At 39.2% G+C, this 17,199-nt stretch overlaps 1 protein-coding gene across 3 annotated transcripts in view; it reads left to right on the top strand.

Annotated features, from left to right (window-relative positions):
• Positions 1-16,474, top strand: part of ZMYND11 (zinc finger, MYND-type containing 11) — a 63,461-nt gene extending 46,987 nt beyond the window's left edge. For all 3 annotated transcript variants that reach the window (XM_010078672.1, XM_010078664.1, XM_010078679.1), the window contains 8 exons: positions 834-889; positions 1,588-1,665; positions 2,209-2,327; positions 4,165-4,372; positions 6,222-6,290; positions 8,159-8,431; positions 9,521-9,706; positions 14,352-16,474. In XM_010078672.1, the coding sequence (XP_010076974.1) occupies positions 834-889; positions 1,588-1,665; positions 2,209-2,327; positions 4,165-4,372; positions 6,222-6,290; positions 8,159-8,431; positions 9,521-9,706; positions 14,352-14,474 (1,112 nt within the window). In that variant the 3' untranslated portion in view covers positions 14,475-16,474. The remainder of the gene's footprint in view (positions 1-833; positions 890-1,587; positions 1,666-2,208; positions 2,328-4,164; positions 4,373-6,221; positions 6,291-8,158; positions 8,432-9,520; positions 9,707-14,351) is intronic.
• The last annotated feature ends 725 nt before the right edge of the window (positions 16,475-17,199 follow it).

Here is a 17,199-nt window from a genome sequence, read left to right on the forward strand (position 1 = left end):
TGACACATATTTTTCACTCGTGCAAAATCTGACATATTGCAAGAGCAAACATAACTACATCCACACTGGAAGTGTCCTGCTGGTGCAGTGTGTGGAGGTACAGCAATCAGAGAAGCTGCCAGCCACTGGGAAAGTAATAAGTGACTGTTTGATATGGTGGAGCAGTCTGACTGGAAAAGGAAAAACAGCACCACCGCATCCAGAAACTGTAGCCAGGTCCTGTAACAAGGTTCTCCAGAGCCATCATTTCAGGAAGGATGTGGTTCTCCCCTGCATCTGGGAAACTGGGAGGAGGGTGGGACCAGTCTATTTTCAACATCAGAAGATCCACACTGTTGTTGGTAGGGAGAGATGTGAATGTGCTAATGGAGAAATACACAGGTGTAAAGGGAAGCACAGTGATAGTCTGTGAAGCATTACTGTGAGCAGAAATACTTATGTGATTGTTACCCATGTTACTGTCAAGTGTTGATAACAGAGAGCTGTGTTTTAGGACAATTACAGTGTGTCATTAAGGCACTAGCAGAGAAAGAAACTGGATCCATATTAAGAGCAACCCTGTCTCCCTGCTGCTGGAACTCAGATATGTGCTTGTATTGTTTGGTTTAAAAGCTCCCAACAGTATTTTTACATATAAATATGAAAGAGAAAACAAATATAGAACTGATTGTTAGAAAATTGTAAATGCAAGGGTTATCCAAGTGACTAAATCATGTTTTGCATTCTCAAGCAAGACAATTATAGCATGAAAGTCATCTCAATGACAGCTTCAGATCTTTGTGAGCACTGTGATCTTATTGTTATTGTTCATACAATTTATTTTTAATTTATAGCGGACAGTGAACAAGCTGATATAGCGAGGATGCTTTACAAAGACACATGTCACGAAGTAAGTAGTACCAAGTAACCAAGATGCATACAAGAGACTTGATTTTCATTTCAGAATCTAAGAAAATTATTCTTCAGATTACAAAAATAGAAAGGGTGTGAAGTTTGTTATAAATTTTCCCCTAACTTTGATTCAGAATTCCTTTTTTTTTCTTTTTAACTAGACTATCATTTGGAAAAAACTTTTTCAAATTTCAGTTTTGAAAATAATCTAGTAATGCATAATTGTTCTAGAAACAATTGTACTTGCTAATATAAATTGCACATGAGGTGAGATTCTGACTGAATTCTGCAACTGGCATTGAAACATTTCTCAGCATTCAGAGGAGACCAAATAATAAAGATAGGGGAGCTGTCACTCTTTCTCCGGTTGAATTACTTCTTTCAAAATGTAGTTTAAATATTTGATGAATTTAGAGAACTATTCTTTGCATTTTAGCTATAATAAATCATTAAGAATTGAATTAGTCTCCCCCTCTGCCTTGCTTTTCTAAAACATGAATGTTGTTTCTGCAGCTTTGTCTATCATCCACTCCCAGCTCACCTCGGTTTCACACCTCCAGTTGGCACACACAGAAGTAACTCCACCAAATTAGCAAGCAGGGCTAAAAAATTCAGCTACTTAAGAGAGAGGAATACTACTGAAGTCAAATACATAGGAATTTTTAGGCTTATTTACTTTTTTTGTTTGTTTTTCAGCTGGATGAACTGCAGCTTTGCAAGAACTGTTTCTATTTGTCAAATGCGCGACCTGACAATTGGTTCTGCTATCCTTGTGTATGTTGCTGACACAGATTTTTGTTTGTTTGCTTTTCTGTATAAAAACCTGCAGTTTTGCTGTCATTAATGCATTGAATATTCCATTTCAGTAGGCATGTTTCAAAAGTGTGGTTAAGGGTCTGTAAGCCCTTAATATCTTACACAAGTGAAATGTTGATTGAAGTCCAAAGCTGTAACAATATGGGTTATAAAACTTGGTTATCAGCCAGTTACAACAGTCTCACAAGAAAATAAGGAGCTTACAGAAATAAAACTTTGCTCCTGGATGAAGCTACAAAGACAAGTTTAATTTTTGGGCTGCTTAAGATCTCTGTTTTCAATAGACAGTTACACCCTTTTGAGACTTGTATTTTTTTACTTTGATCCAAGCAATAAATCTAACAGGGAAATGTGTATCGTAAGAACATAAAAATGAAAATAGCACTGGACATAAACAGCAACTGTATTCTTAAGATACTAGCATAGTATTACAGAAAAAATATTGTGGGAGAAATCCATATTATACATCATATCCAATAATAAATACAACATTTTTTCCAGATACCTAATCATGAGTTGGTTTGGGCCAAAATGAAAGGCTTTGGGTTTTGGCCAGCCAAAGTCATGCAGAAAGAGGACAATCAAGTTGATGTTCGCTTTTTTGGCCATCACCACCAAAGGTAACTTATTAATTCCATGTGCTTCTTTTTACAAACAATACTTAAAAGAATATATCTCATCTATCATGTTGTAAATCCTGGCTCAGCTAGATGCCAACATTAGAAAGACTGAATACTTTGCCATAATTGTTTCAGAAAGTTTAAAGCTCAGTCTAACACATCTGAAGTTGCCAAATGGCTCAGAGATTCCCTTTCTGTGGTTGCCGTAGGGATGTTACTTAATACCATTTTAATCAAAGAAAGCAAGTGAACTTCAACTGTTTCTTCAAATCAGTAGCAGCCTGCTAATCCAGGCCAAGGTGGAAATTGGACAAAAATGTGCACTTACTACCAGCAGTATTGACTTTGTTCAATTTTCTCTTCTGAGCAGACACATTGCAATTTTGTGTTTTAGTAACATAATATACATCACAAATGGTTCTGTCTCACTGCTAGAACATTGACAGAGCTCCTGCTGTGAGTGAGTTTGCAATTTCAGAGAATAACCCTTTACATTGGAATCTTCACTCTTTGAGATCAGCTTTTACTTCCAACTCCAATTGTTTGTTCAGTATTTGGGGAGGGTTATAGTAGTGTTACTACAGTGGATGTACTGATTTTTTTTTTTTCTGTTTGATTTATATGCCTATAATGTGAGGAGAGGAGACATTTGTAAAGTAATTCACAGTTGTTGGGAAGGTGCCATATTTTGGTGCATCCCAAAAGGGCCTAGACAATTCAGCAATAGTGTTTTATGAGGCTGGGTATTTAAATTGGTTTTAGTGTAACTTGCACAGTATATAACATGTTTTCATTTGTTATATGAACTACCAAGATTTTCTAATAGACATAAAATGGGTAAAGGATCCTTATTTGTGTTGCAGTCACAGAATGATTTACCTTGAATCTGTTTGCAAATGCAGCTTATCTTATTAGTAGTTTTGGCATTAAGTTCACACAACTGAGAAGTATTTAATAAAGTAACATGACACCTGTGGGATGAGATGCTTGCATCTTCCTAAATGGGCAAAGCACATTTTACTAGAGTGCCATTGCCTAGTTACTCTGCTGGACTTGGATGAAAGACCAAATGCCTGGTTGGTGTAAATTAGCATTGTTTCCTTGGCTTCACTGAAATTAAATTTATATTGCAAGAACTGAGAATCTGGCCACAGATATTGAACTTATTACAGTATTTACTCTGTTATGTAGATGTGTGTGGCAGTGATGTGACTTTTTCTTTAATGTCCAGTGCTGCTTGGTATAACCTTTCAAAATGTCAAGAGCTGCCCATCTAACTCTATGAGGACTCTGAAAATATTTAAGAGGACAAAGTACTTTGGAACCAAGTCACTGACATGAATTCAGTACAAAAGAACGTAACAGTCTCCACATGAGTTCAGTCCTGATAGACAGGGGCCCAAACTACAAAATGTCTCCATTTGAGGTGGTAATTTGGTACATTCCTTGACAGTGTTAGCAAAGTTGACATGGGCAAAATTGGATTAGCATACAAACTTTCAGTAAAGAAAGTGTGTCTGTGTCTGACTCGGGGCAGTTAGCAAGAGAGCAAGTAGGAGATGGGACTGCTGTTAGTGCTGGGTTTGTGTCTCACCAAAAATGAAGGAGACTCTCAGCCATAGCACCCACAGCTAACAAGTGCTTATGATAACAAAAATGTCTAACAGTATGCAGTCTGTTTTTTTTCAAAAGTGTTGAATATACAAAAATTCAGAGTAAAAAGGAACTGTTAGTGACTGGCCACTGTGAAAAACAGCTTTTGAAGTCAGTTTCTCGGGTCAAGATCCTTCATCTGTATGTAATGTTTCTGAACCTGTCTGTACTGTGTGTTCAAAAGGGCCTGGATCCCCTCTGAAAACATTCAAGATATCACGGTCAACATCCATCGGCTGCACGTGAAACGCAGTATGGGGTGGAAAAAAGCCTGTGATGAGCTGGAACTGCACCAGCGTTTTCTTCGTGAGGGGAGATTCTGGAAATCAAAGAATGAGGATAAAGGGGAAGAGGAGGCAGAGTCAAGTATCTCTTCTACCAGCAATGAGCAGGTGAGTGCTGCCACAAAGTTAGCAATCAATCAGGGCAATTTATTAAAGGGTACAAAGATGACATTTTTTATTAAGCTACTATTAAGTTAGCCTTGTGCTCTGTCTGCAGTTCTGTGATGACAAGAAGAGGGTTCAAAGGCTTATTTTCCCTAGGTTTTGTGGCTCAGTAATAGCAAAAATACAGTTTTCCTCTTTCCTCAGTTTCTTGGATGACCTCTGGGAAGCTTTACGGTGTTTGTCACCTACAGCACCTTGATGAGACAGACCAAGATTTCTAAAGTTAAATAGGAATGTTCAAGTTAAATGTCATGGATATCAGATAGACTGCAACACTGCCTTCTTGGACTCCCATCAAGGGACAGCCCTGTAGCTGTTCAGACTTTTCACAGCTGGACTGTATTCTGTGTTACAGATCCCTGAGTAACACCAACCATGACATTTTCAGACAGTCCAACTAAAGTTAGGTGCAAGCGTTGCACTTGAGGATCACATGACCAGCAACTGATTAATTAAAAATAATTCTGCAAAACAAGAAAAATTATACTGCTTTAACAAAGGTCAAAAGCACAAAGGGCCAGGATACAAAACTTTGCATTGCCATATGGAAATTCCCTTATCACAGCTGAACCTTGCTAGTCATTCATTGTCCAAGAGGGTGTTATATATTCACTATTACTGACTTGGCAGTAAGATTTTCATAGCTTGCAGGATGCTTCTCTGTTTTTTTGGCAGCCTTTTCTTTGGCAATATCTTTTTTCCTCATTTAAACCACTATCCTCTCTCTAAGTCTGTATTTTAAAAAATCAGCATGTTTTGACCCTCTTCCTTTGTCCTTTTGTCAAACAGATCTATCATCCAATTTGTGGCTAAAAACTTAAAGCTTACAAAACTGGATGTTGCTTTAAAGGGATGTTGCTCCTTATTAAAGTTGTTTTAGGCTTTTTTAGCCTGGTTTGCTTAGCTAACCCTTTGTAGACCCTTTATTTAATATTGTGTATGCAGTCATGCAACAACGTATGATGAAATGGGAAAAGGGTCACAAATAGTATTTTTGAAAAATAACAAGCATTTTCCCAGTTTTTCAGAAGTGTCAGTCATAGCATTTAAAGTGTCCATTTGTGTATTATTTTCTGTTCCACTGCAGCTGTTCATCCTTCACTTGGTTCATGCTTATACCTGTGTCACTGATTTCCCAGATACAGGAACATCAGAGTAGCTGTCAAACTCGGCGCTCTGCAGTAATCTGCAGTATCCCGTCACTAACACTAGCTGGTACTGGATGCTTCAAAGACAGGAGTAAGAACTTTGCTGTAGGCCATTGTAACGTAGTATGCTATAGACTTAGATCTCACCCTTCTTTCTATTGTTGGAGATTGGCTTTTATTCTGAAGCATTAAGTTTCATACCCCTCCAAACAGGCATCATCAATTACAGCAAGTCTGGATGATGTCACTATCTGTACATATATACATTCTCTGTATAATAATTACTGTTTCCTGGCTTCCAACAATATCTGCTGCCTAATTAAGGGTCACTGATACCAGAATATTCCAGAAAACAAGTGTTTGAACTAGTGTGAAATGAAAGAATGGATAAGGGTATTTTAGCAAATACATATTGAATGTTGGAACTTGTTCATTAATTTTGTTCCTTCGTGCAATCATAGTCATCAGTGATAATGTGGAAAGTTTATTTGTGCATTTCTCATTTAAGAACAGTATTCAGCTTTCTATTTGCTAAATTAAATAACTGCAAATAATAGAAAAGTTCATCAGCCATGTCACAATGAGTGCTACTTCTATGAACTGGTTTTTGGAATGATTCACTATACTCTTCTTAATGTTCACAGCTGAAGGTTACTCAGGAACCAAGAGCAAAGAAAGGACGACGTAACCAGAGTATGGAACTCAAGAAAGAAGTAAGTAATCTCAATTACCATATCTGTAGAGATAGCAAAGTACAAAAAGTCTGAAATTTTAATGGACACTCTGTTGGCCTCTGTAACCTTTTAGTTATTTTACAGTATTAATCTTACAAGTTCCAGCCCCATAGCTTGGTCCTCCCTGCTAGCAAACATAACTGCACCTCCCACATGTTCCCAGTGTCAACGGTCAGGTTATGACATTTTTTTTTAATGACAAATCAGGCTAGTTAGCAAGTCTAATTAGACAGTATTTTGCACGATCAAGAATATTAAGTTTATAAAATGTTGTATCCACCCTTGACTGTGGAATTTCCTTCCTTGTTTATCCAGCTTGCACATTGAGTGAAGTGCAGGAAACAAAGCTATGAACATGTAACCAAGGGACTGTATTATCTTACTTGTACACAAGGGGGCAGTTGCTGAGACAGCCATAAATCTCGTATTTCCTGACTTTAGAGTACTTTTTCCTGGCCCTGTTTCAGCTGCATGTTGAACACTAAGAAAAAGCTGCACATACTCACAGTCCTCGGAAGACTGTGGAGGGTTCAGTTTATTTTAGCATGAGTTATGTGGGATGGCCCTGGTGCCTGAAATACAGACATTGCCACTCCTAATATCTGATCACCTGCCTCCCAGTTGTGTCTGATACTGCAGGGCCAGCTCTGTGAGGCAACTTCATCGATGGATGCAGCGACATGCTGTTTGTGCTCCCTGGGTCACAAACTATATTCGAGAGCAAGATAGGGAGACCACAGTTTAGGATATCTCATAATTTTTACTGTGTTTTCTGTCAAGCAAATGCTGTAATTTGCTTCATGTATTTATGTCTTAACATTTGCCTTCTCAGCTCTGCTCGTATGTGACCAGTGATCCAGAAGACAATCACAGTGACCTCTTAGAGAGTAATTGGTTGCAAAAGGGAATACGCAGTCAGCCTCTTGGTTGGTGTGAGCAGTGCCACATCACGCAGACAATCACAAGCCCAGTCCTGAGCAAGTCTGGTGTTACCAGGACTGTGTGCGTTGTCTATCTGATAAATGAGCTTTAAAAAACTCTAGGTTAAAAAAAACCAAATAATTTTCATCTATGTCTTTAGACACTTCAAATATCAATAAGAGTTTGCAGGGATGACTTCTATGTGTTCTAAAGAGCAGGAACAATTGGTGTTACAGTGTAATAGCATAGGCTGCTAAATTCAGTACAGTACACTACAGTAACTATTATTTCTTTTTTTGATAATTGCGTAATTACAGAAAGCTTCTGTAGTCATCCAAGCCTAGTTCTGTATTATTGGAAGCAAGACTTAGACGCTCATTAGCCTTTCATCTTCAAAGCACCTTTGAAGTACTAATCAATCTTTGCAGCAATTCTATGAAATCAGTGGAATATTACAGACTCCAGTGAAGCCTCTTGGGCCAGAGTAAGCCCAGAGTTTGCCAAAATAATTCCGGCACCTTGGCCATGCAGTTACAGTCTCTTCAGGGAAAATGGTAGGGGGGAAAATCTATAGCAACCCATAGTAATCCCAAGGGATCTGCATTCAGCATAAACTCTGATGTTGGTGGTACTTTTTGGGAGGCAAGACTGGTGAGTGTGGCACACTGACGCCATACGTTGCTTCCTTCTGGAGGGCTCCTAGCTGTAGTCAGAAAAGCCTGACCAAAGAGCCTACCCACTGTCATACTGGTTTACTGGTTTTCCTCAGCAATTCCATGTCCCATTAGCACTAAAAGTCTTCAACAGACACCTTTCACATTAATTGCGCTGGCATTAGTCATCTAACATTTTTTCTTCAGGGGGAACTGAAAGTTAACTTGTTCTCTTTTGATACCTGGATTTACAAGTCTGTTCTTTCTCTGTAGGAGCCAGAACCTGAAACTGAAGCAGTAAGTTCAAGCCAGGAAATTCCCACAATGCCTCAGCCCATTGAAAAAGTTTCAGTCTCAACTCAGACCAAGAAGTTAAGTGCCTCTTCTCCAAAAATGCTGCATCGGAGCACCCAGACCAGTAATGATGGAGTATGTCAGAACATGTGCCATGACAAATACACCAAAATCTTTAATGATTTCAAGGACAGGATGAAAGCTGATCACAAAAGAGAAACCGAGAGAGTTGTGCGAGAGGCAGTGGAAAAGGTAACACTTGTTGAACACCTGCACTCTGGTTTGAGGGAAGGAGGAGTGTGGATTTTTTTTTGACATTCTTTTCTACTTTTGTAACATCCACCATTAAGAAAATGAATAAAAAAATCTTTTCTAAAGAGACCACATAAAAATAATCATCTTTATTGCTTTTTAGACCACCTCTATACCAACAAACCTTAGTTTAAACAGAAAACTCCTGCTTTTTTTGATTCTTGTCCAGTGAAATCAGTTTGTGATCCAAAAATGAAACTAATTGTTCATTCATGAGTGTCCATTTCCAAAGCCTTTGTTTCCATTGTCTAGTGTGTTTGTAAACAATGGCATTGTTTAAGTGCTATTCATAAATAACTCTTCTTTTGTCAATCTTCCGACCTAAACATGAAATACATTTGCCGAAATTTGTTTAAATTTTCTTATCTAATTATAATCTCTTTAAAATTCAATATCTACTCCTGAGCTGGTCACCTTTGGCTGGAGAGAGCAGGGCAATTTAGAGGATAATTTGTCTGATTTAACTCTTAAGTTCCTGTCTTAAGACAAGATGAATTTCCTTCTAAACTATGGAATGAACCTAGGGAGTTTAGGTGTTAATCCGGTAGGATTAAGACACCAAAATTTTACATAACTGAGCAAGGGGAAAGGAATCCCACCAACAATGAATACTAAAAGGTACCTTTTACTGAACTCAGGGGTGTTCTGTTTTGTATTTTCCATTGTGCTCTTGCTGTAGATTTATATGCAGTTGTAGATCTGGAAAAGACAAAACCTTTGTCTAAGATAAATTCATAAATTTGTAAACTAATTGTTGACAAAATATACATGGAAATTATTTAGCTGGTTTTGTAGATGCTTAGTGGAATAGAAATACGGTAACATTTTTATTTTGAGTGTTTCTTATGGGATGGGAGTTTTGTTATAAATCTAAAGGAGAGAACTTTTTGTTTTCTAAATAGGAGAAATCTCTAATTATGTGTTCTCCACCCACATCAGTAATAGAGATTTAAAGAGTAGGGGTTTAAAGAAGATGCTTTTATTCCAATAGCTGTCCATTGACTTGCTTTCTTGACTTTCTTATGGCAGCTGCGTACAGAGATGGAAGAAGAGAAAAGGCAGGCTGTGAATAAAGCTGTGGCCAACGCACAAGGAGAGATGGACAGAAAATGTAAGCAGGTAAAGGAGAAATGCAAAGAAGAATTTTTAGAAGAAATTAAGAAGCTAGCAGGCCAGCACAAGCAACTGATTTCCCAGACCAAGAAGAAGCAGTGGGTAAGTGTCAAGAATTTATTACAAGAGAACAAGTGGAACTGTATAATGCATACTGCAGGCCAACTGAAGGTGATTTCTTCCTTACTTTTACCTGCACCACTCTTTCACTGGTCTTTCAGCTTTAAGGTTTTTCTCCTTCATATTACTGCTTTCAAATTTTCTTAACCTCCAAATTTCAACTCAAAGTTCTGATTACTTTCCATCTTAATTATGTAGGCATTAACAGCACCATCTTCTTGAGCACAATCAGGCATTAGTATAAAAATATTTTTTCTAAATGCAGTTTTACTCCATATAAGGCATGTTTTGCATTATCTTCACATTCCTTTGATCTGAAGGCCCCAGAGGGTACAATATCTGGCTGCATCAATTTTAATTCCCCTGCTAATAGTGCTGGTAGTGATATCCTTTTGGCTTTTTCCTCTCCTAGCTTTTTCTGTAGCTCTTTTATGTTCTTTTGTATTTAAAACATGACTTTGTGAAATGTATTTCCCTCCCTTGTTTAGTCCTTAAGCCCAAATCTGCAGCATTGCCTACAAAAAAACATGTTTGTACACCCTTTAGTGAAGTGGAAACAGACATTTAACTTACCATTCTGTCATGCTGCAAACTTTTCCCTATTTTTGTTTGGTTTGTGTCTCATGTTTTCTTTTCAACCCTGAAGTGTATTCTTTCCCATGGCTGTAGAGCATCTATTCAAACACTGCAAATACTCTAATACTGTGCTACTAGTCTTTAATGAAGCATGGGTGGGAACTGTTCCGCTGAGAGGCAGGGAGCCTGGCACACGTACAAACTTTGCTTTTTGCTAATTGTGATAGAACAAGGAAATGAAAGCCATCGTTCAGGAAACCACAGTGTACTGTAATAGCTGTCTATAAAATACAGTAGGGTGGATACAAGATTTTCTACTCACTCCTTTTGAGCTTTGATTTTGCCAGATGCAGCTGAGGAGCGTGCGAGTGCCTTGCCACAAGATGGCACGCTGATGTGCGCAGCGATGGATGGACAGCCCTGTCCGCTGCCACTGCTGCCGGGGGCAGCCAGCCCCGGCTCCCTCCTGCAGCTCCCATTTGTTTTCCCTTGTAAAGGGCTGTTTGTTTATGTTCAGCCTCATTAGTCTTTGTTCTTACAGATGAAACGATGGTCCCTGCAGAGAAAACTCTGCTCTGCAGAAGAGTGAAATAAATACTGAGGCGAGACAATCAGTTGCTGACTATCACAGTTAAGAGTTTGGGTTTTTATAAAGAGAAATGCTCACTTCAAATGCCAGAGCTCCTGTAGAGTCTTTGTTTCTGTTCCTAGTAGAGATTTTACTGTGGGTATTACATACTGCAGTGCTTGGGTCTCTGTCAGTTAGAAAATTCCTCCCTGCCTACCTGTCTCTGCAGACCAGAGAAGTTATTTAGATCTCTGACTCGATCAAGTTACTGTGCTTAATGAGTCACCAGCTACTGGTGTCTGCATGCGTGCTATTGCCTGTGGCACTTGAGAGGGAAATTGAATTGCCTTTACCCACTGCAAAACTACATCAAATTAGCTCTCGTCTGTCAAAAGTTAAGAGGGCACGTGTGAACCATTGCCACCGTTCAACTGATCCGCAGTAACTCAATCACAGTAACTGGGCTGTGAGTCTGGACTCAGCTATAGCTGCTCTTTGGTTTTTTTGAAGGCAGGATTTATGAAGGAGACTCCTGAGACTTACCTTCATCTGCCCCAAGGTGCCTTTACCATGTCCTTTAGCCTAATCAGAGAGTGCCTTGGTACCACATCACTGCATCTTACATTCATGTGCGTAAAGGTGATTGACTGTCTGTCAAGGCATCATGCAGGCAGCTGGTTTGCATGTGGTAGGAGAGGGAGGGTAAAGATAAACACCTTCGCATTCAGGCTGATGGATCTGCCTGCCAACACACAGCCTCAGGCGGACTCCCCAGTGATTTTTCCTTCAGTGGTACTAATGGCAGTCCCTGGTGTGTAGTACCGCTCTTGTATGCTGCTATTATAATAATGATACCTCCTTACCAAAATCTCATGTGATTAACACACATGCTAAATGAGTTTTGGTGGCTTTGCTTTTTAATTAGAAGCAGAGACCTCTGGTTTTGCGTAATGCAGATGTCTAGGCTTGGGGATACAGCTGCTATTATTCACACTATATTTGCCTCTTTCTCGTACCTAAAAAAAAATCCAGTCAGGATGAAGGGACCGTTGTGCTGGTGGTGTACAGGCACACGAGAAGATGCGCTCCCAGCTCTCAGGAGCTTAACACATAAAGAACAACATTTTCTGTTGCTGTAACTGGTCACAGTCCCCTTGGCTTAACCCAATTTCATTTTTATGTGCCCAGAAAATTTGGATTTAATACAAATACCTGAAATAAATAGCAAACAAACGAAAGAAATTTAAAAGCAGGGGTAACGATCATGAGATTATGCAGTTTGATGGCCTCCAGAATGCAGGTCAGAGTGCCAATCTTGATAGTGGTTCTTTTTTTTTTTTTTTCCCAGTTCTTTTATTTGCATATAAACCTCATTTAAATTGGTGCATCATTAATTTTTAACTTCTCTTTCAATTATATTCACATGTATATTTATTCTAACTTACAACAGGTTGTTTTTAAGTGAATGAGCATTGTCCAGGATGTGTACTGTCTGAAACAAAACCCCAAGTGATTGATAATGTTTAGAAAGACTAAAATACAAAGAAAAGAGGAGGCCTGAGGCCAGCTGGCATTTTGCCTTCTCTGCTACATGTGCTGGTACCAGCTTAGATGACACTGTTTTCCTTTTGTAAGTGGAGATTTACATCCCACACTTACAGCCAGCATATGTAAAGGGAAGTGCAGGACCCAGATCAGTTGTCCTCTCCTGTCTCAGCTTTGTTTGATCTCTCCAAGCAAGCAGATGTGAAGCTGGTCTCTGGGCTCAGGCCCATGCTGTACGTAATGGAGAGACACAGCTGTTCCCTGCACCTTTCCAATGGATGATCCTAATGGTTCCCACAGGCTTGTGGGCAGCCAGCGACATGAAAAACCAGGAAAATAGCTCTCAAGAGGACACTTGTTTGGAGACATTTCTACAAATAAATTTCTCTGGAGCTGAGTTATAAAAGGAAAATGGAGAGGTTCCCTCCTCCTGCAGCTAGGGCAGTCCCTTTATTGCTGATGTAAATAAATTGTTATCGGCTTAGACAATGCAAATGGTGGCTTTCTTGGATCTGTCTTTTAGTAGTGTGTAGGGTTGTTGTGGTTTTGTTTTGTTTCAAGGCAGTTGGGTTTGTTTTCCTTGTAATTGTCTGTTTTATTAGCAATGCTGTAGCTAGACAGGACATAAAAAATAAATTGTGTGTTACTCTGGTTTGATAGCAGCGTGCACAGACTGTGTGATATCCCTCCCTCTGTTCCCCATCATGCAATAACCTTTTCAGATTTCGTTCTTAAAGATACCCCCTGATTTTGAGCAGACCAAACTCAGAATGACAAATCCGAGATTATTAGAACCGGGCTTTCAAGGGTGCTGAGTGTGTCTCCTTTAGCAGCAATGCCACCCTGCTTTCCAGGAGGCTGTCAGAGTGACAGTTCTGCAGCACTCCCTTGAGGGGAGACAGGGCACATTGCCCATTGGGGTGCCGTACCTCCTTGTTGACAACCAGTAGTGTTGACCACCAGCATTTTGATTCCCTTTTTTAGTTCATCAGAGGCCACAGGTTTATCTTCCAGCTACCAGGAAAGTGGGGGCGTTCTGTGTGTTCCAGGGTAGAAATCCGGTAGAAATCCTCTTTGCTGCAGTGCTCCCCAGAACCAGGTATTTCTGCAGGAATCACGGGCTGGGCAGCATCTCTTCTTTCAGGAGCTTTGTGCCATCCTCGCAGGCATGACAAGGGGCAAGAGCCCATGTAGCCATCCAGTGTATGCCAGGCCTTCTTTGGTTTCTGGAAGACTTGGAGGAAAAAGCCACTTTCTTGCTTTTCTCAGTAGCACTGATGTAGCACGAGGTTTCGTTTTCATCAGATCGCAGCGCTCTCTGGCAGCCAACAATCCCCAAAGACAGCAGCCTCCCTGCAGACCTACCCTAAATGAGCTGTAACAAACCACTCAGTAATTAATTATTTTTTTCTCCAGTAATGTTGTTGTGACTTTTGAGATATTCCTAGCCCAAAAGGATCTTCCCCAGCAACCTCTGGACAGGGCAGGCTTGTAAAGAAACCTCAGAAATGCTGATATTCAAGGTTGAGCAGAACCTGTTTGCACCAGAAATACCTGTTGATTTATTGCAGCTTTTAAGACATAGATCAGGATGCTGTTATACAAAGGTAGGGTAAAAGATGGTTCCTGCATTGTGTGGCTGAAAAATGTCAGTCCACTGCCCTGAGAGATAACTTTTCTTGCGTGAGAGATGATTTTTTCAAAAGCAATAATCCAGACTCCGGAAAATAGGAAAGCATTGTGCAGATTTGCTGAAGATTGCTGCTTTGCTCAGCACGTGTGAAAAATGCGCTCCTGTCTGTGGATGCCCCAAGCATAAATAAAAGAGAAGTATTGCTGAGCATGTGCTGGTGCATCCACGAGCAGGTGAGAACACTCGTGCATTGATAAGGAGGGATCCTGTGAGGGTGGTAATCTCTTCTCGTTTGTTCTCTCCAGTGCTACAACTGTGAAGAGGAGGCCATGTACCACTGCTGCTGGAACACCTCCTACTGCTCCATCAAGTGTCAGCAGGAGCACTGGCATGCTGAACACAAACGTACCTGCCGCAGAAAAAGATGAAAGAGTTATTCCTCCCCTAGAAAACCATCCCGATGATTGCTATTCTCAGACACAGCGGTTTTTGTTTCCAAGAAGCCAAAATTGTTTAGAATTTGCTTCCCATTTTGCACCAGCCTTTAAACACTTTTCGTAAATTTGCACAGTAGTTTCAATCTTCTGTTTAATGCTCCTCCAAAATTTTGTCGGCAAAATGAATTTAACATCTGTGGGAGCAGGTTACTTCAAATAATTTTAAACTAGAGGATTTGTTGCATTTTCAGCAAATTTTACAACATTTTTAGGTTTTACAGAGATTTTAATCTTTAAAAACAGCAGATCTAAAAACAAAAAGTCATGCAAGTTTAACAAAAGGAACATTTAAAAAAAAAAGCTAGGTCTGAATGTAAGAAGTATAGAACTGTTTCAGAAAAACGAAGCGTACTACCTTGATGTAACATTTATTTCTTAACCTTGTTGAGCTGGTTTTGTTCAGCTTAATTTTACTGTTTAAAGGCATTATCTATTGGTTATACCAGTGGGTACATGATTGAATTTAGGGAACAGGGTTAACACAGCAGGTGCTAGTCCTGCGTATTTTTTCTTAAATATTTCCCAACTGTGTTTTATTTTCATTATTTCTTTTCAATATATAACTTTTATAACAAAATATTAGCTTTGATCTTGTAGTTTAAAATCACAGGGAACTGGGGTAATCTTTTACTGAGCTGGATCTTAGAGAAAAATGAATATTTAAATTTTGAAGTTTGCACATTTCATCTTTGTCCTAACATGAGTGCTTGTAACAAGAATAAGAAAAGCCAAAAAAACAACAAAAAAAAAGCAACTACCTTTATTCATCCACAGAATTATGAGGCATACAAATTTCTTTATTGCGCCCCTCCTTCAGCCTCCCCAATCCAATGTCATTTGACTGCCTATGATCTGGTGTCACCTGGTCCATTGTAACTTGATAATAAAAGGAGAAAAAGCACTTAAGTTTCACAGAAGCCGTTATGTTTGTAGTAATGGGTCATTGCCTAATAATGAGCTCCATCACTGTACTCAGAATGAAGAATAATGCATGTTAATTTCCTTGTATTAAAGATGCCGTGATTTGTAAAAAGTCTGTATTTTGCGGAATGTCTGGATTAAGAAGCATTACCAATAGGAATGGATCGATAGTTGAAAAATGATTTTCTTTTTGTTTGTTTTATATATAGATATATGAATTGCATCCATGTTCAGAGACAATTTTTTAAATAGATGTAAAGCTTACTTAAATAGCTTTTCTTTTAAAGTGTCTCCGCATTTTAGTTTCTTTCAAAGATTGGTCTTAGACTGAGTCATATGCCCATTAATCATCCAGCTATTTTTTGAGAAGTTAGAGGAATAATTTGTAAATATTTATTTAGATCTTTGATATTTATTGAAAGCAATTACATGATGGAACGATGGAAGCTGAAGAATCGGGAGGAAAGCCTTTAAAAAAGTTTTCTCTAGGATTTGTCAGGGTCATTGTAAAGATGAAAATATAACTAAGACTTCTGTGAACTACCACTGAAATCCTGATCTTTTTTACTTACAGTGGTGATATAAGTTAATTGACTAGATACTGCCAAATAATGCCCAATATGTTGCAGAAATTAAGTGGTAAGTTGATTGGAAAAAATAGTAAGTAGATGGTAACTTGTATTACCACAGCTACATTATTGCCTGATAAATGTGTAATTAACTTTTGTCGCCTCTGTGTTGTGACTGTAAAACACTTCACAACTAAAAATCAATCTTGTTCGATTACTTTACAAGTTCCAAAACTTCGATCCACCCCTATGAAAGCAAGTTATTGTGGAAATATTTTTGGTGTAAAATCATTCCAGAATATGTAATATTTAACTGATAGCTGCATGAAAGTAAGATTCGTGTTACTTTGGCTTTTTTGTCTCTGTTGACACGGTTGCACATTTCCAAGTTACTACAGCGTGAAAACTGTGTGTTTTAAAGAAAAAAAAAAAAAAAAAAAAAAAAGATTGTGGCCTGGTTTTGTATAAGTTTTAGGTAAAATTACAATTGATTGTTTTAGGAATAATGATTTAAAATCAATTTTTCTGCAAATCATAAAGCTATATTAAAGTGTTGAGCTTAGCCACTATGCACATTGTAATTATTCATTGTGGCTGTCCAGTTTATGATGCATTCTGGCATTTTGTAAGCTGCTCTGACTAGCAATATATAGAGTCATTTAATGTGTTAACATTGGTTAATAAATGTATTTAAAAAAAAAAAAAACCTGACTGAAAGTGTCTGTGTTGCTTTTGGCCCCTTGTCCTGACGTCCTTGGGTGGGCACGCATGAGGCTGCTATTTTTACTTGTCCTCACCTAGAAAGACCGGGGCTGTGGATCGAGGACCTGTGCCTGAACTCGCAGGGACCTTGCTCCTGACTTGAGGTGAGCTGGCAGGTCCCTGCAAGGGCTCGAGCACTTAACATGCCTCTTGGCACCAGAGTTAATCTGTTCAGCCCGTTCAGGGCCAGCAGCCTCCGAGGGCTGTGTCCGTCATGTTCTGGTTTTAATGCCAGGTCGTGCGCTGCTGGCAGCCAGGCTGGGGCTCGCAGACCCCCTTCTCCGCGCTGCCTCTCACTGGTGGCCCTGCCCTGCCTCCTCCCCAACCCAGGCACCACCCCTGAGCCGGTGCCTGCTGCATGTTAATAAAATTACTTTATCAGGAGGGACTGAGGGGACTCTATG

Source organism: Pterocles gutturalis, unplaced genomic scaffold, assembly GCF_000699245.1.
Source record: "Pterocles gutturalis isolate BGI_N339 unplaced genomic scaffold, ASM69924v1 scaffold5971, whole genome shotgun sequence".
Lineage (NCBI taxonomy): Eukaryota > Metazoa > Chordata > Aves > Pterocliformes > Pteroclidae > Pterocles > Pterocles gutturalis.